Source organism: Gadus macrocephalus, chromosome 16 (genome assembly GCF_031168955.1).
Source record: "Gadus macrocephalus chromosome 16, ASM3116895v1".
In the NCBI taxonomy this organism is placed as follows: domain Eukaryota; kingdom Metazoa; phylum Chordata; class Actinopteri; order Gadiformes; family Gadidae; genus Gadus; species Gadus macrocephalus.
Genome location: NC_082397.1, coordinates 28,509,262 through 28,533,715, shown reverse-complemented (window position 1 = coordinate 28,533,715; position 24,454 = coordinate 28,509,262). Strand labels below are relative to the sequence as shown.

The 24,454-nt window shown below is 46.8% G+C and overlaps 1 protein-coding gene across 1 annotated transcript in view; it reads left to right on the top strand.

Moving 5' to 3' along the window:
- Positions 1-24,454, top strand: part of fer1l6 (fer-1 like family member 6) — a 137,336-nt gene that overhangs the window by 104,042 nt on the left and 8,840 nt on the right. The window contains exons 31-40 of the mRNA XM_060074699.1: positions 1,750-1,795; positions 2,051-2,095; positions 10,140-10,216; positions 10,301-10,429; positions 15,755-15,883; positions 15,994-16,121; positions 16,689-16,859; positions 17,553-17,707; positions 17,832-17,971; positions 18,201-18,289. Coding sequence (XP_059930682.1) covers positions 1,750-1,795; positions 2,051-2,095; positions 10,140-10,216; positions 10,301-10,429; positions 15,755-15,883; positions 15,994-16,121; positions 16,689-16,859; positions 17,553-17,707; positions 17,832-17,971; positions 18,201-18,289 — 1,109 coding nt within the window. The remainder of the gene's footprint in view (positions 1-1,749; positions 1,796-2,050; positions 2,096-10,139; positions 10,217-10,300; positions 10,430-15,754; positions 15,884-15,993; positions 16,122-16,688; positions 16,860-17,552; positions 17,708-17,831; positions 17,972-18,200; positions 18,290-24,454) is intronic.

Sequence of the window (24,454 nt, the reverse complement as noted above, 5' to 3'; positions counted from 1 at the left end):
AGACACGCCCTCTGTTCGCTGATTGGCGGCCGCTGTGGCGGCACCAGAAAACCAAATTACATACAGCAGGTCCAGACCTAGTACTGAAGGGAAATTCAAATTGAGCGGAAGTACTTAGGCGGGCGGAGCCAGGCTACCATATTGTGGCTATGTGCAGTTATTATAGCTTATATGTTGGTCCTGCTCCTCTTGTGGCTATGTGCAGTTATTACAGCTTATATGTTTGGTGCTGCTCCCTCCCTGTGCTTATTTGCGTCACAAGCCCAGCAGGGGCGGACTGGGGGAAAAAAGTGGCCCGGGAGTTTCTGTCAGACCGGCCCACTCAATACACGGCACGCGGCCCACTAAGTACACGCCGCGTTGCCCACTCAATGGATCGCGCGTATCGAACAGTCAGTGGATCCACTGACTGTTTGGATCCACCAATTTGCCTGGATGGACACATGGAATAAAATGATTATTGGCTATTCTAACACTCCAAGGTAGGTATAGTTTGCTAGATGAATATGCTTAACTCTTGGCTAGTATCAGATGGTTATACAAGTATAACTACAAAGCCTTAAGGAATGAATGTCAGCAGAGAAAGACCACACAATAAAGAAACTGGAATCAGAGGGTAGAATTAGTATGAACAATATATTAGAAATGAACAGAACAGAACATACGATGGGGTGTGAACATCAGTGGTATCAGTAGGGAACGTTACCTCATCTGGGAATAGAAAGCTCACATTTGGCAAGGTCAACGCCACATCTTACCTTTTCACTGTCACCAGTCGGTGGTTTTCCAAAGAAATTAGATATTTTTAAATGTTTTGAGGCACCTTCCTCCAGACATTTTTTCTTTTTATCTCTTAGCTTTTCAGCTCCACCTTTTCGTTTTGGTGCCGACGACATGCTCTCTCACTCTCAAAAACAACTTAGTCTGCTAGAGAATGACGCAAGGCAAGGAAAGGCAACTTATTTTTTTATGCAACTCAATGTGATATAAATAAACAATAAAAGGAAAGGGCACAAAATAAATAAAATATAATATAAGCTAGAGTGAGTGATATTTAATAACACCTAAAACAAGAGTTTGGAAGAGGCAACGAAGAGCTGGGCCTCATGGGTTGAGCGCATGCGTAGAACTGGGTGCCGCGTTGCGTGTATGTATGCAAATCCAAATTCTCTACCTCAATCCGCACAGCTGAGAACACTTTGGCTGCGTAAGAACCAATTTAGAGGTGTTTATTAATAAGGTGGAGATCTTTTCTTACTTTGTAAAACACATATTAGAAGACACTTATAGTCAGAAAAATAGTCACGAGTGTGAAGACCGATTGCGAGTAGCAGTATAAAAGTCAGTCAGTGCGATTAGATAGGTATAGCTCTTGGAGAAAATTACGCTTGTGCCGCTGTGTTAACCATTGTAGGGCTGATGCGATGATGGGCGTGGGCCGGTGGGTTTATATTTTGTGCCATCGGCCCACCGGGGATGTCCCCGGTATTCCCGATGGCCAGTCCGCCCCTGAGCCCAGGGACTGGGCATTTGCCCTGTAAATCGATCCCCCTTCTGTTACCTTCTGATTATCATCGGTAAAACGTGGGTCCATTAAAAACGGAATAGTCATATAAAACCCTTCACCCTCCTCACAGGTCTGTTTACCTCCTCTACCAAAGGGAGAGAGAGAGAGACTACAGCAGGTAGAGAGAAATGAGCATTGCATAATCTATTTAATGTATTTTTATTGTTGTCTTTTTGTTTCAGTCAAGACAGAAAGAAGTTCATCCCTTCCCCCAGGTGTTTGATAAAGGTACACCCACACACACACCCGCACACCCACGCCAACGCACACATATTTCAGAGGTAGATCAGATGGTGTCAAGCGGAGGGTTGCTGGTTGGATTGCTAGGTGCCAGGTGCACCAGTAGCCCTGCTCCTGACAGCCGTTCCCTGCATGGTGCCTCTGTGTACCAAACTTCTGGGATTGTACAAATTGCACAGATTGTAAAGCCCTTTGATTGACCACATTTCCCTCCATTCACACGCATATTGTCGTGTTTTGCAGCTTCTTCTTTCCAGAATCTTCTGAGTGACAGCGTCGCTGGTTTGGGTGAGAAAATCTTAACTTCAACTCAACATTATCTCTTTATCCCATAGTCATATCTCATAATAAAGTTAGGCTAGGCAATTTGAAGAAATTGTCCAACAGAGAAAGTCCCGCCCTCCCTTCAGGCCTCCCTCTAAAGCCCCACATCCCCCCTAAATACGGGACTAGGGCTAGCTTTAGCGTGCTATATTTAGCACGCTATATTTAGCACCCCAGCTTTAGCGATGGGTCTGCCTGTGGAAGATTCCAGTCAATAAGTGCATGGGCAGACAAACGGCAGCTAGACAGACAGCGTCTGGCTGACCTGCGACCACCACAGATGCTACAGTTTTCTTTTTTTCAGAGCATTTGATATATTGATGCATCCGAGTTTGGGCAAATATAACAAGAAATACTTCTAAAAGAAGGGGCCTACCCTAGCTCATTAATACATTTACTGATTAACTCATGAACTCATGATCTATTATTATTATTATTATTATTATTATTATGTCTTTCTAGTTTTAGGCTGGCAACTACTATTGGTTAGTTGAAAATAATAACAGCTTCTTCTGTAACTGAAAATTGTGTTAATTTTCAGAAGCACCTTAGTGAAATAAAAGTGTAAAAACAGCTAAGGCAGCAACTAAACTTAATAACAAACTAACTAACACGATTGACTGAAAAGCAGTGCCAACATAAAAATATTTTTTAACCATTCAGCGATAAAACAGACTATCATTTAGGGTGCCACTCAATGACCTGCAAATGCAGACCGAAGCGTCATTAACACCCCCAGTCAAGTTGTGTGAGAAATACAGACTTTCTACTCCTCATTCACATACAAGGTTATTTACATTTCCTTACGGAGAAAATACTACTACTACTTATCGAGGGGATTTTCAGGGTACAAATGTCAGGATACAAATACGGCCCATCAGGAAAATAGCAGGAGTATATCAGGATGTACATGTATGTGTGAAAGCAGCTAAAGTGAAATAAAGCACGGGCTTGTGTGGGGAAGGGGGAGAGGGAGAAGGGGGGGTGCGAGGGCAAGATTGCGGATTGTACATTGGCTACCAACGTGAGAGTTAAAGATGTTTTTTGTCACACATAAAATACAAACAAAACATTAGAAAAATAAAACAACTACAGTCGGCAGGGGGGAGGGGGGACATCAATAGAGCAAGACATTTTGGGAGGCTAAATGAGGAGAGTAATATTACATTTGAGCGATAAAGTGTAAAGACATTTCGGGAGGCTCAAGGGTAATATTAAATTTAGCAACAAAGTTTAGTCTTGTGGTGGACTTTATAGACATAATTCACCATACTGTGTTATTGAGATGTTCTCGTTCTGTGTTAAAGGGAAGATGTCTCGACGGGGTCAATTTTCACAAAATCAGAACCCTAAAGGCATTTTGTGAATATTTATAATATATGACATTTCTAGGGGTATTAAGGGGTGCTGAATCCAAATATGCTGTATATGAAGCTCAAACATGTCCCAAAATGGCTCAACATTTATAAATCCAACATGGCCGCCACACCAGGCTGAAAACTATTTTTCAGTATATATTTTTGACTAAACAAGGTACAAACATGAAATACACACTACACAATACATAAGGGCCATGCTTAATCCTTAACGTTCCGAGTTCAGAAAGTTTATTGCAGTTGGGATGAAACTGTTTTTTAACCGGGTTGTTCTGGAGGCAATTGTCCTGTAACGCCTCCCAGAAGGCAGTAGTTGGAAGGCATAGTGTACAGGGTGAGTGGGGTTGGAGATGATTTTCCGTGCTCTGCGTAGTGTCCGTTTGTGGTAGAGTGAATCAAGGGATGGAAGGGGTGTGCCAATAATTTTGGATGCTCTATTTATGATGCGTTGTAGTTTCTTCCGGGAGAGTGAGTCTAGACTGCCGAACCAGACTGTGATGGAGAAGGTGAGGATGCTTTCTACGATGGCTGTGTAGAAGTGGAGCAGAAGATGGGACCTTACCCTGAACTTCTTGAGCTGACGGAGATGGAAAAGTCTTTGCTGGGCTTTTTTGTAAATGTGGTCTGCGTTTATTTTCCATTTGAGGTTATTGCTGATGTGGGTTCCAAGGAGTTTGAATGTGTCAGTGATGGAGATGGATTCAACTTTAATGAGTACAGGAGTTTTGGGGGATGGTTGGCGTCTTGGGTCGATGATGAGTTCCGTTGTTTTTGATGAGTTGAGTATGAGATCATGGTCTGTACACCAGGTCACTGCTTGGTTGATCTGTGCACGGTATTCTGTTTCTTGGTTGTTGGTGATGAGTCCTATGATGGTTGAGTCGTCCGCGTACTTGTACAGGTTGACAGAGCTGTGGTGGGATGTGAGCTTGTTTGTGTAAAGGGAGAATAGCCAGGGTGAGGGAACACAGCCTTGGGGTGTGCCTGTACTGAGGAAGAGAGGGGAGGATGTGGTATTTTTGATCTTCACCTTTTGGTCGATGTTCATGTCCAGTATTTATTTATTGTAGTTTATTGTGTTGAATGCAGAGCTGAAATCCATGAACAGGATGCGGGCATATGTGTTGGCGGACTCCAGGTGGTTCAGAATGTGATGAGTTGCTAAGATGACGGTGTCTTCAACTGACCTGTTGGCTCTGTATGCAAATTGATATGGGTCCATGAGGGGGGTGGTGACAGATTTCAGGTGATTTAGTATGATGCGCTCAAATGATTTCATAACTGCTGATGTCAAGGCAATGGGTCTGTAGTCATTGAGGCAGGAGATGGTCTTGGTTTTGGGAACTGGGATGATGATGGATTCTTTGAAGCAGTTGGGTACTGAGCTTTGGCAGAGGGAGGAGTTGAAGATGTTGGTAAAAACCCCAGCCAGCTCCGCAGCACAGTGGTGGAGAACGGAGGGGCTAATGTTATCTGGGCCGGGGGCTTTATTCCTCTTAAGTCCCTTGAAGGTGCTCCTTACCTCCTCCTCGTAAATGGTGAAAGGGGGGGGGGGGGGGGGGGTCTGGGAGAGATGGTGGTGGAACCGGTGCCTGCTCAAACCTTCCATAGAAAGTGTTAACTGAATCAGGAAGCTGATTGTCGCTGTCAGGTGTGGGGGTGGGTTTCTTTTTGTAGTTTGTCATGTTTTGTAATTTTTTCCAGATAGAGCGGGTGTCACTATTAGAGATTTGTTCTTCTAATTTAGTGGCATAGTTGGATTTGGCTCTTCTTATTGCAGATCTCAGTTTGTATTTGGCAGCCATATATTGTTCTTTATTTCCTGTCAAATGTGCTGTATTTTTCTCCTTTCTTATTATCTTAATATCCTTGTTGAACCACGGTTTAATATTATTGTAGTGTTTGACTTTTTTGAGTGAAATGCACAGGTCAACGCAGTAATTGACGTATGACGTCACTGCTTCGGTGACGTCGTTCAGGTCACCTGCGGCATGGAAAACATCCCAGTCCGTGCACGCGAAACAACCCCGAAGTTGTTCAATGGCTTCGGGGGACCAGCACCGGAGAAAGGTTGTTGGTGTTTTGGAGGATTTAACTTTTTGCCTGTATTTTGGAATTAGCAGCAGCATTGCGTGGTCGGACCTGCCCAGCAGAGCCCTAGGGAAAGCACGGTAAGCCTCTCTGATGGAGGTGTAGCAGTGGTCAAGCGTGTTGGTCCCTCTGCTGGGGCAATTTACCTGCTGATGGTAGCCGGGGAGCTCAGATGATAGGTTGGTCTGGTTAAAGTCCCCGAGGACGATGACTGCTGTGTCCGGGTGTGAATTTTCCACTGAGGAGACGTAGTTGGCTAACTCGGCTATGGTGGTGTTAGCGTTAGCCTCAGGTGGAATGTAAACACAGATCATAATAATTGATGCGAACTCCCGTGGGAGGAATGATGGTCTGCATTTGACAGTGAGGTATTCCAGGTGAGGGGAACATACATGTGTGAGTTCAGTAGAATTTGTGCACCAGCGTTCATTTATCATGATGCAAGCCCCACCGCCTTTTGCCTTGCCCGATAGTTTGGAAGATCTATCGGAACGATGCAATGTGAAACCTGGAAGAGTTACCGCTTGGTCTGGTACTGATTGATCCAGCCAGGTCTCTGTCAGGCAGATGGCAGAGCAGTCACTGTAGTCTTTGTCTGTTTGGATCATAAGTTGTAATTCGTCCATTTTGTGCCGGAGGGATCTTACGTTTGACAGCAGAAAGGCAGGGAGCGGTGGCCGGTGAGGGCGTCTCCTGAACCTGGCAGAGGTGCTGGAGCGGCGGCCCTTTCGGGCCGGCTGCCATGGTGTTGAGGGGCTTGCGCTGTAGATGTTTAATTCCAGTAATTTCTTCTCCAGCAAGGATGTAGATGTGCCCAGATCACTGTGAGAGGTGGATCTGAGGTTTAGAAGCTCCGATCGGGTGTACTGGATTATGCACGACACTTTACAAACAAATAACGCAGACACTAAAATGACAGACAGGAACACTGCTTGTACTGTGGCAAGCCTCACGGCCGCCATTGATCCATGCAAGTGGTGTGAAGCTAAACATTTTTACAGCCACACAGAGCTCCTGAACATCGGATTACGTTGTCAGGTTGCAGTTACGAGCGACTTCCAGCGGAATCACAACATCCCGCTCGACATAGCGCGGCCACCGGAGTCCCCTTGGATTGTCGTTGGCCCCAGCAAGCGGCGTAGGCGGCGCAAGGAGCGCAAGCAGAAGCGGGGTTGCCGAGCACGTCTTCTAGCCCGGCTACGGAAACAGCCACTCAAACCCCCGTTACCCAGCATCTTCCTGACTAACGCAAGATTCATCGTTCACAAAATCAACGAATTGGAACTACATCTAGCAGCCTACTGCTTTGTTCAAGATTGCTGTGTTATGATCATCACGGAGACCTGGCTACATCAGCTGATCCCGGATGCGTCAGTTCTACTAGCGGGACGCACTATCCAACACTCCGACAGGAACAAGGATTCCGGAAAGAGCAGAGGAGGGGGACTGTGTGTTTATGTTCACAATGATTGGTGCGCAAGTAGTAAGAGCACAGACACTCACTGCTCCCCGGACATAGAAGCAATGTCAGTAGTTTGCAGAACCTTCTATCTGCCCAGAGAGCTGACAGTGGTAATTATCACTGCGGTCTATATTCCACCAGATGCAAATATTAGCATAGCTCTTACCTACCTACATGATAGTGTCAATAAACAGCAGCAAGCTCAACCTGATGGGGTACACGTCATCGCTGGGGATTTTAATCAAGCATGCCTAAAGACAGTCCTTCCCAATTTTATACAGTATGTACGGTGCTCCACCAGAGGAAACAACACACTGGACTGTGTCTATTCTAACATAAAGCATGCTTATAGAGCAGTCCCCCTCCCACATCTGGGTCTGTCTGACCATCTTTTACTGCTCCTCATCCCAGCATACACTCCCCTTAGGAGGAAGACCAAGCCGATCATAAAGACTGTAAAAACCTGGCCAGAGGGTGCACTCTCCCAACTGCAGGACTGCTTCGCTCACACAGATTGGAGTATCCTTGAACAACAGGATCTACAGCGCTTCACTGACACCGTATTGTCATACATCAAATACTGCAATGACAATGTGACGGTTGATAAGAACATCAAAGTCTATCCAAACCGAAAGCCCTGGATGACAAGTGAAGTCCAGTCACTCCTGAGAGCCCGAAACGCCGCCTTCAAAACAAAGGACAATGTCCTGTACAGCGTGGTGAGAGCGGACCTAAGGAGAGGAATTAAAGGTGCGAAGGAGGCCTACAAAAGGAAGGTTGAGGGCCATCTGACAAACAACAACCCTCGTCAAGTGTGGCAGGGATTAAAACATCTCACAAACTACAAAAGCAGCCCCTCAGTGACCATCAGTGCCGACGCCTCGCTGGCAGAGGATTTAAACCATTTCTTTGCCCGTTTTGAGGCTACAAGGCCCAACACAGACATGCTGACCCCTCCGACCACAAGCCAACACACACTCACTATCCAGGAACATCAAGTGAGTCGTGTATTCAGGTCAGTGAACACAAGAAAAGCCACTGGACCTGATGGAGTGCCTGGCGAAGTAATCAAAGCTTGTGCTGATCAGCTGGCAGTGGTCTTCACTAAGATCTTCAACTTGTCCCTGACACATGCCACCGTCCCACCATGTCTCAAGTTGGCTACCATAATCCCTGTCCCCAAAAATTCAACTATCAATAACCTCAGTGACTACAGACCCATTGCACTAACACCAGTGGTTGCAAAATGTTTTGAGAGGCTTATGACTCATCACATCAAAGAATGCCTCCCTTCAACCTTTGACCCCTTCCAATTTGCATACAAAGCAAACCGATCAACTGATGATGCCATCTCTACAGCCCTCCACACTGCACTCAGCCACCTGGAACACCCGGGGACCTCCGTAAGGATGCTCTTTGTCGACTACTGCTCGGCCTTTAATCCCATCATCCCTGACATCCTTGTGAGCAAGCTAGCTGCCCTGGACTTCCCCCCCGCCACCTGTGTCTGGATAAAAGACTTTCTTACAAATCGTCCGCAGTCTGTTAAAATTGGCACCCACAGCTCCTCCACCCTCATGCTCAGTACGGGTTCTCCACAGGGCTGCGTGCTGAGCCCACTCCTGTATGCCATCTACACTCATGACTGTACTCCCACCCACCCCACCAACACAATAGCCAAATTCGCGGATGATACGACTGTGGTGGGGCTCATAACCGGAGGAGACGAGTCGGCCTATAGGGATGAGGTGCAGCGGCTGGTGGAGTGGTGTGCTGCAAACAACCTGACCCTTAACACAATAAAAACAAAGGAGGTTATAATGGATTTCAGGCGTCACAGAGCTGACCCTGCCCCTCTCCACAAAATGGTGACTGTGTGGAGAGAGTCTCCACCTTCGGGTTCCTGGGAACTCACATCTCTGAGGACATATCCTGGTCAGCTAACACATCAGCAGTGGTGATGAAGGCCCAACAACGACTCCACTTCCTGAGGGTACTCAAGAGAAACAAACTGGAGGAGAAGCTGCTGGTGACCTTTTACCGCTCCACCATCGAGAGTGTGCTGGCCTTCTCCATCACTGTGTGGTATGCTGGCTGTACAGTGGCTGACAGGAAAAGGCTACAGAGGGTGATAAGGTCAGCTGAAAAAACGATTGGCTCTCCTTTGCCCTCCTTGGATGACATTGCCAGCTCACGATGCATCTCAAGAACAAGAAAGATCATCTGTGACCACCTCCATCCCGGCCACCACCTGCTCAGCCTACTGCCCTCTGGTAGGCGGTACAGGAGCCTGAAGGGCAGAACCAACAGACTGAACAAAAGCTTCTTTCCTTGGGCAATCAGGACACTTAACACCCATTAGACTTGAAACACCGATTCCTCACTTTCTATAAAGTGCAATATGCTTACGGCCTTTATATGTATTTATTCTGACATCACCTGTCCTTGTCTTGTTCCAAATGTTTTTCTTATTTTTATTTTTTTTATTATTATTTAGCTGATTTTTAACTTAAATTGCTTTTTTTTTTTTTTTTTTTTGTATGTAATGCACCTTCAGTTGGCACTCCCAATTTCGTTGTATAGGTGAATGTACAAAGACAATAAAGTCTATCTTATCATGTCGTGGTTCATGTACTTCAGGCAGTCAAAGCCAAAGTTCCTTTCCCCCAATTCCTTCTCAACCATGGCTGAGATAACCCCCACTGCGAGTCTCGTCGTGTTATGCGCCATAACACCAACAGCAGAACAGTTATCAAAATAACAAAGAAGTGTACAACACTTGCGTTACAGTCCTGGAGCTCTATATCTAAATAATATCATATAATACATAGATATCTATATCATATCATCCATATTATCACGGCCAAAAGCTTTGTGCGCCTCCAGACGATATTATGATTCACAAACGACTGTGTCGAGTTCTCTGACGTCTCTAAAGTCAGCCTGACCCTCACAGCCTAGGCACCAGGCCAAATTACATCTGTAACCTTGCTTTACCGAGGCCACATCCCAAACAGGACAGAAGTCATGGTTTATTTATCTGTTATTTATTTTGGCTGTGATGCTTTTGATTTGACAGTCAGCAGCCAATCAGATACAGAGAAGAAGCAGAAAACAGAAGGAGCGCTGACCCCAACCAAACTAGCTACACTACTGGTACACACACACTCCCGCTCCCACATACAAACATACACGCTGTTAAACACATATATCCTCTTATATTGTTGTGTGTATGTGTAGCTGTATGATAAGGAGCTGGAGGTGGTGTTCGGTCCGTTCGATGACTGGGTGACCTCGTTTGACCTCTACCGGGGCAAGGCCAATGACTCCGATGGCTCCAATGACCAGAGATTTGTGGGGAAGTTCAAGGTAATGATTTTATACACGCATTTACACACACACACACACACACACACACACATACACACACACACACACACACACACACACACACACACACACACACACACACACACACACACACACACACACACACACACACACACACAGGAACGCACACACACCTGCATGCACATGTTGTATTAATCTAAATGTGACTTCTTATTTTAGGATTTTATCATACAGCCTAATGGAGGTGTTTTGGTGGTGGGAATTTGAGCATCCACTGTAGCAAGGAAGTTATGTTGATGATATAAGAATAATTATCACTATTTACTCAGGAAAAGCTGAGAGAGTTAAACTCTCGGACTGTTGTATGAGACTGTGGTGTGTGTGTGTGTGTGTGTGTGTGTGTGTGTGTGTGTGTGTGTGTGTGTGTGTGTGTGTGTGTGTGTGTGTGTGCGATAACTGCCGTGGCATCTCCCTATAATAATTTGAATGTATGCTATGCTAAAAAGTTTTAAAATCCCTGCATCTGTCTTTACTTTTTATGTAATGTTACTTTTGACAACGATGTCTCTGAGTTCAGGAAGTATCTTTGCACTTCTAATTCAGTTGTGTTGGGGGAGGGGGGGGGGTTCTGCTACGGGCATGTCCCTACTTATTATTATTTAGCTGTTTTCCAAAATGATCGAATAATCGACTTAGTTTTAGCTTTTACATGTTTCCGTAAGTAATTATCTCAAAACTGGAAAAGCTCCAGAGCCACAGTCTGCAGTGCAGGTTATACCGACGTAGTCTGTGAGGTTGGTTATCTTGTAACGCCACTAGGCGGCACTGCAGACAGTTACAAAGAGAGATCTTTATTATAGTATTTTTCGATTGCATAAACACTAAAATCAAAAGTATCACACAATTATCAAACGATTAAGGCTCCTTGAGCAAGGCACCTGAAACCCCCACCTGTTCCCCGGGCGCTGCACTGCGGCTGCCCACTGCGGCTGCCCACTGCGGCTGCCCACTGCGGCTGCCCACTGCTCCGGATGTGCTGTGTGCCCCCATGTGTGTGGACCTCTGACATGGTCTCTCTTCTGTGTGTGTGTGTGTGTGTGTGTGTGTGTGTGTGTGTGTGTGTGTGTGTGTGTGTGTGTGTGTGTGTGTGTGTGTTCACCGGCTCCCGGATTGGTCTAAAGCAGTGAAAAAATTTCCCACAAGAATGGACAATAAAGGATAACTTAACTTAACTTAACACACACACACACACACACACAAATGCTTGCACACACACACTTAGACACACAGCTACACACATGCACACACTGGTCAGTGCACTCACACACAAACATAGACACATACTTAGACGTGCACACATACACAGGACCAAATTTAACACCAACACTAGTCGACCATGTCGTTAACCATGGATTGACGCTGAGGGAGACTGGAGAGTTCAGAAAAATCTTAGATATACACTGGCATCTGTCATAAGGACGTTTCAACGGCGGTGTACTTCATATACAGTACTCTAAACATTGAGAAGTAGAATTGCCAAAAAGTGTTAAAGGTTAGCACCAGCAGTGTGTAACTGGTTCAGACAGAATTCAGTCATCTGAAGCGTGTTTGTTTCATATGGTGACAAAATATGGTTTTGATAAATGACTGTATCGTTTTGACAAGAGTGTTTCATTTCGGTCTGAGGTGTTCTGCTAATTTTCTGTGTGGTTGTGCTAATTGTGTGTAGTGTTTTGAAAAAATCTTTTTTTTTGGAAGATTCTACGACGCCACAAATCCTTGACTCCAATTTCTGACATAATTCTTATGCCCGTGTCTTGTTCCAAAATGTTGCAGTAGGGTTAGAGTCAGGGGTCAGGGGGACAATCAGGGGGGCTTGGCTCCCCAGCCCTCTGTGTCTCGCACACCGCTTTCACTATTAACAGGCAGCAGCAGACATTGAGACACTACCACTGGTTCCGCAGGATGATAACCCTAATTCGTTGATACACACCACACATCCTAAACCAATGAATGGCTCACACTGAACGGCTTCCCAGATAGTAGACTATGGGAAGGCCATGGGCGTCAGTTTGGTTTGAAATGTGCTGGGGACAGAGACGCATTTGGAAGTGCATTTTCAGAAGTGCTGGGTACAATGAGGATGCACTATTTTTTTCTCTTTTGTGCATGAAAGGTTCTGAAAGAGGGCATACCCATGTAGCTTACTAATGTCGTGGATAAAAGCCACGGTCTAATACTCGAACAAATCACGAGAGGTCGAGAAGGCGAGAAGGACTAGGGTTGGATGATCAAGGCTTTATTGTGACTGTGCTGAGTAACAACATCACCTGAGTTTGTTTGCAAAAGAACTGGCCCAACCGGGCCGTGAGCTCTGTGACTTCCTAGACATTCACAGAGTTCTAAAATCCAATCCATGGGCCCTCCCCGGTCCTCATTAACATTTATCTTATCCCGTACTACATTCTTATACATTCAAGCAATACGTACAAAAGAGTTACTTATTAAACATGTGACCTCATATAACATAACATTATATGAGGTTAAATATCATGCATTACAGTTATATGAAGTGAGGTCTTTAATTAAAATCCGTTCATCGCCTTGTTATTAACCTGATATTAAATCACCTTGACTTACCACATGTGTTTAAGAGATGAGCCCTGTGAAAGCAATATTAATTTAAACAGTAAAATATGTATTTGTATTAGGGTGACCAGATTTGAGTTTGTGAAAAAGAGGACATTTCTTCGCGGGGGGTGGGGGGGGGGCCGAAGCATCACGGCCGAGGCGAAAACATGGGTATTTTTTCTTTAGTTCGTCCGTGAACTTACATTTACGTTTAGGCATGGCTGCAGATGTAATGTGCTGTTGTAAACAGAGTGGAAGCAGCAAGGTGCTCAATGTTGCCAGATTGGAAATGGCAAAGTAACGTACCAAAGGCTCAAAATGGTCGTATTTGGAGGATAATTATCGTGGCTCTGGCAACCCTGAGATCGGTCGCCCAATGACAGACTCTCTCTACAGTCAGCTCGCGCAAGAAGGTGGAACGTAAGGGAGATACCATTTCCAGAACTTGGAAGGCAGTAATAACCATAGACATATACAATGGTAATAACTAGTAGGTTATGTGAAAGACCCAGAAACACAAATATGCGACGAGGCAAAAACAAATATGCGACGAGATAATGTCCGAAAACCGGACATTATCATCAATTAATAAAAAAAACCCGGACGCCCCGGACGGGACGTAAAAAGTGGACATGTCCGGGCCGGGGAAAAGAGGAAGTTTGGTCAGCCACAATGCCACTTTATTTGTCTGTGGCATATTCAGTCCTAATCCTAAAGCTGGTAGTGTCTAACAGTGTTTTCATCTCCACTATAACCAACACTGTACGAACGCAAACCATGGATAAGTTAGGCTACTTGGTGGCTATGGCTAACATAAATTGCAAGAGTTAAAATAGCCGACCACCTGAGTGCAAAAAACAAAATCTTAAGCAATAAATATTGCGTCTTACCTTTATTAATGTGGCGGTGGTGTGCAGATGCATCCCGTGGTGAAGCCTACCACATCCAGTAAGTTCAAGAGGTTATCGCTCTGATAGTGTCCATGGTACTAGCAACCTGGTGCTTTTTACGTATGTATTCAGGCTAAAATGATTGTCTGATGCCTCATTGCATCCCAGCCAAAGAGTATTGGTAATAATACCCCATCCATTGTCCAAGCCATGCTGGCAGCTCATACAAAAATAAGTTAGGGATAATGTATAGAACGCTGGTCATTATCGGGAAAATAAGCCCAGACAGGGCAAACCGGACCCCGACGCGAAGCGGGGGGCTCTTGCGACCCCCTGAAGGGGCTTATTTTCAATGATGACCGGCGTTCTATTCATTATCCCAGGGATAATGTATAGAACGGGATAATGACCAGGGATAATTATTACACAGCTACTTGCCAAAACGAAAATATTACTTCACACAGTGTGTCTGCCTTGTGTATGAAAAGTGCTATATAAATAAAATAAAAATATATACTTTTTACAATTTATTTGTTACCATTCGTAGTGTTGATCAGCAGAGAAATAGTTTGACAAACACGTTGACGTCGCTTAGCAAACAAATACGCTGGGGTTGATAATTGCGGAGTGATATGAAAGACGTGAATCAGATGCAAAAAATCCACTTTCTCTGACAGTGGTCAATGCTTAGCCAGTTAAACACAACTTAACGGTCAGTTATACAAAAAATATATTTAATATAATATATTTTTTTAAGTGGTGGGTACATGAAACTTTACAAAAACTAGTAGGTACTGGTTCCCAGCGTCCCTAGCGAAATCGACGCCTATGGTGAAGGCCTATATTCATGTTTGCAAATGAATACCAGATACAAAAACCTAGTAAGAAAGTGTTACTCCCACTCATGAAGATGGGAATGTGTGACTGCCAGTCCTTTAGCTTCTTTCAGGGCTCTCTATCTGGAAGCCAAACCAATATCGTTCCAGTAGCACAACATACAGATCCAATTGTCATATCTGAGTTTTGTGTTTTCTGTCGACATTTAATACAATAATTCGTATATTTCCCAGATTAATAAAGTTTACACAGAGGGCTATATAAACTTGATGATAACATGAGAAATAATCATTGAAACAGTAAAACACAAACTCATTGTGCGATGCGGACAGTTTTCTGGGTTGTATCCAGAGGGGTCCATCTCCAGGTCTGGGTTTGAACATAGGATGGTGTGAGGGCAGGGATGTGTTCTCTGGGTAGCCTCCCAGGTCTCCGGGGGGGTCTTCAGACCTGGGTTTGAACATAAGACGGTGTGAGGACAGGGATGTGTTCTCTGGGTAGCCTCCCAGGTCTCCGGGGGGGTCTTCAGACCTGGGTTTGAACATAAGACGGTGTGAGGACAGGGATGTGTTCTCTGGGTAGCCTCCCAGGTCTCCGGGGGGGTCTTCAGACCTGGGTTTGAACATAAGACGGTGTGAGTACAGGGATGTGTTCTCTGGGTAGCCTCCCAGGTCTCCGGGGGGGTCTTCAGACCTGGGTTTGAACATAAGACGGTGTGAGGACAGGGATGTGTTCTCTGGGTAGCCTCCCAGGTCTCCGGGGGGGTCTTCAGACCTGGGTTTGAACATAAGACGGTGTGAGGACAGGGATGTGTTCTCTGGGTAGCCTCCCAGGTCTCCGGGGGGTCTTCAGACCTGGGTTTGAACATAGGATGCTGTGAGGACTGGGTATGTGCTCGGGATGGATCAGAAGGGTAAGGTAAGTGGCCTTGGATGTTTCAGGCTCTGATCATCTGATGGATGTGGGTGGATGTGCGTCCCTACAGGCCCGGTTCTTTCTGATCAAGCTGGACCAGGATGAGGAAGAGGAGGAGGACCTTGGTCAGTTACGGGTCAACCGAGGAATCCCTCCGAACGGACCCGCCAAGGTCCTGATCCGGGTCTACGTTGTCTCGGTGAGACCTGAGTCCTACAGTTGGGGATCTATGTTGTGATGTTTTTTCTCTGTTGTGTTGTCTTTGATTGCGTTGTCATGTTGTTGTGTTTTTGTGTTGTGTGTCTCCAGGCATCAAACCTGCACCCTGCGGACGCGGACGGGAAGTCAGACCCATACATAGTCCTCCGCCTGGGGAGGAAGGAGATCAAGGACAGAGAGAACTACATCCCCAAGCAGCTCAACCCCGTGTTCGGGAGGTACTCAGTTATACTAGTTTTACTTGACTGGAACGGGTCAAGCAATCTCTCAGTATTCATACAGAATTTCTTAAATTTATAGATTATACAGTAGATATTCTGCTCATCTCTCCTCTCCTCTTCTCCCTTCTCTCTATCCTCTCCTCACTTCTCCTCCTCTTCTCTCCTCTCCTTTCCTCCTCACCTCTTCTCCTTCCTCCTCCCTATCCTCTCCTCTCCCTCCTATCTTCTCCTCTCTCTCCTATCCACTCCTCTCTACTCCTCCCGTCCCCTCTCCTCTTCCCCTCCTCTTCTACCTCCTTCTCTCTATCCTCTCCTCTCTACTCCTCCCTTCTTCTCCCCTCTCCTCTCCTCTTCTCCCTCTTCCTTTCCTCTCTTCCACTCCTCTACTCTTCTCCCTTCTCCTCTCCCCTCCTTTCCTCCTCTCTTCTTCTCCCTTCTCCTCTCCCTCCTCTCCTCTCCACCCCTCCTCTCCTCTACTCTCCATCCTCTCTTCTCTCCCCTCCTCTCTATCCTCTCCTCTTCTCCCTTCTCCTTTATAATCTCCTCTCTACTCCTCGCTCCCAGGTCGTTTGAGTTCCAGGCGGTCTTCCCCCAGGATTCAGTCCTATCAGTGCTGATCTACGACTATGACATGGTGGGAGGAGACGATCTGATTGGAGAGACCAGGATCGACCTGGAGAACCGATTCTATAGCCGTCACCGAGCGACCTGTGGCCTGCCCAGCGAATACAGCCTGTACTAGAAGAACTATATCTATATAATACAGCCTGTACTAGAATAACTATATATATATATATATATACACAATATACACATGTATGGAGTATATCATGTAGCCACCTGCGGCCTGCCCAGCAAATACAGCCTGTACTAGAAGAATATAGCTATATAATACAGCCTGTACTAGAATAACTATCTATACATATATATGTATATGTATGGAGTATATAAATTAGCCACCCGCGGCCTGCCCAGCGAATACAGCCTGTACTAGACACCATCTAGACCCAATATAGAGTATATCAAGTAGAAATACTAGATCTGTATATAGACTCAGTACATACCTCTGGTCTCTCTATATGAGGTGTAAGGTGTGCTGCTGTTCTCTCTATATGAGGTGTAAGATGTGCTGCTGGTCTCTCTCTATGAGGTGTGCGATGTTCTGCTGGTCTCTCTATATGAGGTGTAAGATATGCTGCTGGTCTCTCTATATGAGGTGTGCGATGTTCTGCTGGTCTCTATATGAGGTGTAAGATGTATCTGTACCGTGTAGGGCGGGCTACAATGCGTGAAGAGACAGTCTGAAGCCATCTGAGCGGCTTGTCTCTCTAGATGTATCTGTATGTGTTGGGCGGGCTACAACGCCTGGAGAGACAGACTGAAGCCCTCTGAGCTGCTGGTCTCTATAGATGTATCTGTACCTTGTAGGGCGGGCTACAACGCCTGGAGAGACAGTCTGAAGCCCTCTGAGTTGCTGGCTAAGCTGTGCAGAGACAGCCATCTGGAGGAGCCTCTGTTCAGACCCGGCAGGATCACAGTCCAGGACAAGGTCTTCACCGGCAAGACCGTCTTCATGGACGAAGGTACCAGGGGACAACCTCATCTTCATTATAGTGGTGATCAGGATGATGATGAGGATTGCAATGGTGATGATAATGAAGATGATGGTGATGATGAAGATTGTGATGAGGACTTTCTCCTGCCCAGACGTCCCAGTGGAGTCCTACGAGCACCTGTCTCTGAAGATCCTGCACCGCTGGGGGGAGATGCCCTCAGGCTGCAGGCTGGTCCCGGAGCATATCGAGACCCGGACCCTGTTCAACAAGGCCAGACCCGGCCTAGACCAGGTAGTGGGGTGGGGGGTGAGTTTGCAAGACCAGGGATGGATGGGGTGGATTTATAATGTGTGTGTGTGTGTGTGTGTGTGTGTGTGTGTGTGTGTGTGTGTGTGTGTGTGTGTGTGTGTGTGTGTGTGTGTGTGTGTGTGTGTGTGTGTGTGCGCCTGCCTGCCTGCCTGCCTGCCTGCCTGCCTAACTGCCTGCCTGCCTGCCTGTGTGCGTGCGTGCGTGTGCGCAGGGTCAAGTCCAGATGTGGGTAGATATGTATCCTGCGGATCTTCCTCATCCTGGACCCTCAGTGGACATCTCTCCACGCAAGCCCAAAGGGTGAGCCCTGCGTACCTTGGCCCGTGCATGTGTTTGTGTGTGTGTCTGTTTGTGTGTGTGTGTGTGTGTGTGTGTGTGTGTGTGTGTGTGTGTTTATGTGTGTGCGAGTGTGAGTTTGTTTGCATGTGTTTCCGCGTGTGTGGGTGTGTGTGCCCGTGCGTGTGTCTGTGTGTATGTGATATCCAGTTACTTCACTGGTTTCATGTTAACTAACTCAGTTGGAACCATATAAATGACAATTTTAACAGTAAAAATACAGTGCAATAAAAAATTTAAATAAATAGGCTAATATAATCAAAATTCACCTATAATATGACGTTATGTTAGAAGTAGGATATTAAAATGATACATGCAGGTATTGCCATTCTATCATAAGGAGTCCTACGAAATCCGTAGGAGCCCTATGTAATTGTTAGTATTATTATTATTAGGGGTCCTACGAAATCCGTAGGATTTCGTGTGCCGACCCTATCGGCACACACGCAGGTAAGAACACACACGCAAGCACTCACTTGCGCACAAACATACACAGAAACGCACACACATGCGCAAACACTACACACACTGTGGCATCCCGCCCCGTAAACCTCGGCCCGGACCAGCCCGAGGGTTGGTCCTGGATGGCCGATACCACTGTCACCCATCAGCCGGCGACGGAGAGCACCGACCGAACCCCAATCAGCTTGATTGGGGGACACCTGGCCGAAAGCCGAGGAGCCATTATAAAAGGAGCACGAGGACCGACATTTGGGGAGACCAGGAACGGGAGCAAGGAAGGAGGAAGCGCTCGGGTCCGCGAGCAGCTAGAGGCCCACGGAGGCCCTAGAGACCGCGTCTGCATTATGAGATTTAAGTTGTCTGCAATAAATGCCGTGATCGGCTTTAACCCACACTGCCAAGCGTGATTTATACCTGGAACCCGGCTCATTGGGGTAGCGGGTTGCCACATATGGTGGAGAATGCAGGCACACGCTGATCCGCTACAACCCCCCGGTAAAGTAGCCCACGAATTCGTAATGCAGAACCCGGACGGGACAGATGCCGCCGCCGCAAGAGCCACCGCTGCCGTCGCAAGGGACGCCGCCGCTGCCGTCGCAAGGGACGCCGCCGCTGCCGTCGCAAGGGACGCCGCCGCTGCCGTCGCAAGGGACGCCGCCGCTGCCGTCGCAAGGGACGCCGCCGCTGCCGTCGCAAGGGACGCCGCCGCTGCCGTCGCAAGGGACGCCGCCGCTGCCGTCGCAAGGGACGCCGCCGCTGCCGCCGCAAGGGACGCTGCCGCCGCAAGGGACGCCGCCGCCGCAAGGGACGCCGCCGCCGCAAGGGACGCCGCCGCCGCAAGGGACGCCGCCGCCGCCGCAAGGGATGCCGCCGCCGCCGCCGCAAGGGACGCCTCCGCCACCGCCGCAAGGGACGCTGCCGCCGCAAGGGACGCTGCCGCCGCAAAGACGCCACCGCTGCCGCAATAGAGACGCCGCCGCCGCCGCAGGAGACGCCGCCGCCGCAAGAGACGCCGCCGCCGCAAGAGACACCGGCGCCGCCACAAGGGACACTGCTGCCGCCGGCGTCGCAGCGGGAGACGAGGTCGCAGCGCGGGGACGGGACGGTGCCGTCGGCCTACGCGGACGTGGGGACGGGCCGGCCCTGCATGCTGGACACCTGTTGGGCAAAGGAAGCGTCCGGGTGCCCAACCGTGCCTGCGAGGGTGATGACCAAACACACACAGGCCATATTGGACACTGGCAGCATGGTCACCCTCCTCCGCCCCGACCTGGCGGGGGGAAGGGAAGGGTCACCCATGGAGGTGACATGCGTACACGGGGACACCCGAACATACGAGACCTGCCACGTGGTCGTCCGGACACCACAGGGGGTGTTCACGGCTAGGGCAGGGATCGGGCCACACCTCCCGGTGCCGTTCCTAATCGGGAGGAATAGCCTGATATTTCGCCGGTTTTAGAGACCGCGTCTACATTATGAGATTTAAGTTGTCTGCAATAAATGCCGTGATCGGCTTTAACCCACACTGCCAAGCGTGATTTATACCTGGAACCCGGCTCATTGGGGTAGCGGGTTGCCACAACACACACAAGCATGCTAATTTCGTTAACGAAAGTGTTAATTTCGTTAACGAAAAATATGACGAAAAATGTTCGTCAACGACCTTTTTTCCGTGACTAAGACGAGACGTTGACGAGCTAAAAATAGATCTGTGATAATAAAAACGATGACGAAATGTCATTTTGTTTTCGTTGACGAGACGAGACAGGACGAAAACATTATTGGTGTGCTATTTGGACATTCAAAATGCATGATATTTTCCAATCAGTACACTCCCGTAAGGTTCTTATGCAACTGTTCACTCCTCCAGTAAATAGGACGGACCTTAGCTACGACTTGGCAACGGGAGGTATGGTCCACTCAGCTATGAGCTAACGTTATGCATTGTACATGATTCGAAATTCTTCCCAGCTTTTATTCCACAGATACTAGGGTCTATAGCATATAACCGTTGTCTGATTACAGTTTAATTCATTTTTCACAATTTACCGGCTCTCGTTTTGAAGAAAATCACCGCGCCATTCGTTTCAATGGGAATCGCCACGGTCTATACTTCAACATAAGGTGGACTTTGACATTCGTCCCAGCCTTTATACCCATGATACTATAGGGTTTATAGCATATAACCGCGTTTTCTGATTACTGTTTAATGCATTTTTCACAATTTACCAGCTATCGTTTTGAAGGCTGAACAGACAAGAGTACTAAAGTGTGACGTCACGTTTCGAGAGCAACAGATTTTCGGTTCTACACAAACCAAATTAAAAAGGGGAAATCCTATGCCACACAAACCTTTTATAGAAAAGGAACAATCTTTTTGCGAATTGATTTGTGAGTTTGCTTTACCAATGATGTAAGTAATATTGAGAATAGATTGTCTTCATATTAAAAAAAAAACTAAACTAACGTTTGCAAACTTTTCCTTTTAATACCCCAGGGGAATACATGAACGCCTCGACATTTTTCGATTGGTAGTGATTTTCACCTCTTGAAATTGATTTATTTTAATTTTGAAAGAAACAACACATGGAAGCAATGGAGAACGCCATCTCTCGTTCGGTTGTTTAGAACTGAAAATCCGGTTGCCAGGACAACGTAATGTTTTCACTTTAGTACTCTATTTTAGTGGAACAACTTAGCATATAGCCATATAGCCTATATAGGGTTAGCCTAATTGAACTAGTTTAAAAAGAGAAAACATTTTGACTAAAAGTAATGACTAAAAGTTGACTAAAATGTAAGGACTTTTCGTAGACTAAAACTAGACTAAAACTACAAAGGAAAACAATGACTAAAATGTGACTAAATATACTAAGCATTTTCGTCAAAAGACTAAGACTAAGACTAAATCTAAAATAGCTGACAAAATTAACACTGATGCGCACACATCGCACGTCAACACAAAGGCAGCGACACATACACGGAAGCGCGCACACACACGCGCACAAACACACACACGCAGGTAAGACGTTTAACGGCTCCGCCATCGGCACACACGCAGGTAAGAACACACACACGTGCACACACCGCAGCGACACTCGCCCAGGTAAGACGTTATGTTTTTAAACATAACGGCTCCGCCATCGACAAACTCTCCCAGGTAAGACGTTCTGTCTATAAACTATATAAATTGCAATAAAATAAGGGAAGAGACGATTTCTCACCTCGACAAGCAACGGCAGGTTGTTCTTTTTGTCAAAAAAAACCTGTTAAATTCAAACATCGCGCCGACCGTCATATCAACACACAAGTGACGTGATCTCAAAGAGACGGTGTCCCTATAACACAACGAAAACATGTAAATAACACGGGCTATGGTGAATTATGTCTGTAGAGTCCACCACAAGACTACACTTTACTCTCCTCCTTGAGCCTCCCGAAATGTCTTGCGATATTGATATCCCCCTGGTTTATCAATATTGGTCATATTGTCGGCTATACTGTCATACTGTCGGTCATACGGTCATACTGTCGGACATACTGTCATACTGTAGGTCATGCGGTCATACAGTCAGTCATACTGTCAAACTCTCGGTCATATTGTCTTACTGTCGGTCATACTGTCGGTCATACGGTCATATTGTCGGTCATATGGTCATTCTGTCGGTCATACGGTCATACTGTCGGTCATACTGTCATATGGTCAGACAGTAGGACCCCGATATGGTTGCTTGCAACTATTGTTCTGCCTCCACAATTTGTTTTTGCTCTAGACGGCTAGTGGTTGATAATGGCATTGCATGAGTGAGTTGTGTTTTGGCCCTTCCTGTGTTACCATAGTTACCATGTTACCTAGGGCCCTATTTTAAAGGTCTGAAACGCAAGTGAGAAGCGCCAAGTGCAAGTAGCTTTGTGGGTGGTTCTATGGCGATGTTGCTATTTTACCAGCGCATGAATGACTCTTGTGCCCGGCGCAAATCTAAAATGGGTTGGTCTGAAGTAGCCTAATTACCCGTAGGCATGGTTTGGGTGTAACGTGCAATAAACCAATGAGAGTGCCATCTCCGATCCACTTTAAGAGCCATGAGAGCATTTTAATCTTGACGAGTTGATATTTTGACAGCGCGTTTGCAGTCTCCGATGAGACAGATGCATGACCACATGAATTTCAAACTTCAAATGGCTCAGTTTATGTCCCAATAATATGGCCTAATTCACACATGGAAAAGCATTTTCTGCATCAACAAAAACTAAATTTCGGCAAAGAAAACTTGACACACATATGATATGCGGTAACTGTGATTCTATTTAATGATGTACGCAATACATTAACAAACATCGTTTCTTACCAGTATTGTATGCATTATCGTTACCGACTTGTGTTCCTAGTATGCATGTGTACCCCCTTTAATATACATAGCCATGGACTGTATTATGCGTTACGTGTTTAGTTTGCGTGTGTTTAAACAGATGGACGCACACACGCGCGTCCGCATTCATTAATTATTTTACACATGCGCGTGCGCATTCATTCATTCTTTTTAGCATTCATTCATTCTTTTCAAATACACATCAATCCTAAAAGTTATGGGCTTGTACACGATGACTGTGTCAAGAAAATATGTGTTTGCTGTACGGTGTTGGCAGATGCATTGATCGGTTTGATCAAGGTCTGCTTGGTGGTGAAAACCGATGACAGGTTGGGGGTGAAAATAGTAACAGGGAATTTTATTCAAAATGCTGAGGGCAATGGGGTCTGACCTGGCCGAGGTGGGTCTACTGCTAGGGCTTCAGGGTGGACTGGAGTACTCAGCTCTGTGAAGGCTTCAGGGTGGACTGGAGTACTCAGCTCTGTGAAGGCTTCAGGGTGGACTGGAGGACTAGCCTCTCTACAGGGGTGGACTGAAGGACTAAGCTCTCTTCAGGTCTACTGCCAGGAATCCAGGGGTGGACTGGAGGACTAGGCTCTCTCAGGGGTGGACTGGAGGACTAGGCTCTCTCAGGTGTCGACTGGAGGACTCGGCTCTCTTCAGGGCTGGACTGGAGGACTATGCTTTCTCAGGGGTGGACTGGAGGACAAAGCTCTCTTCAGGTCTACTGCCAGGGCTCCAGGGGTGGACTTGAGGACTCGGCTATCTCAGGTATACTTCTCCAGGGGTCGACTGGAGGACTCAGCTCTCTTCAGGGCTGGACTGGGGGACTAGTCTCTCTCCAGGGTTCGGCTGTAAGACTAGGCCCTCTTCAGGTATACTGCCAGGGCTCCAGGGCTGGACTGGAGAACTAGGCTCTCTCCAGGGGTGGACTGGGGGACTAGGCTCTCTCAGGTTTACCTACCCAGGGGTGGACTGGAGTATTCTCTCTCGGCGCTACATAAACCTCCACATCTACCATGGAGACGCGGCACCAAACAGAGACCTCAATACAGGCTCAATGAACATCAAACTACCTGAAGAGTAAATGAAAACCCCATTGTGTGTTGTGTGGCCTGCAGGGCCTCACTGGGTCCCTGTCAGCGGCCCACAGCTGGTCTTCCCCGCAGGAGATCTTAGCCCCTTGACTCCAAATAGAAAGGCTGGAGGGTGGATAGGGGCGTAGAGATAAAATGCATTCATATCCAAACTTTAAGTGAGTGAATATTACACAGAAATATACCATGTGACCGACATG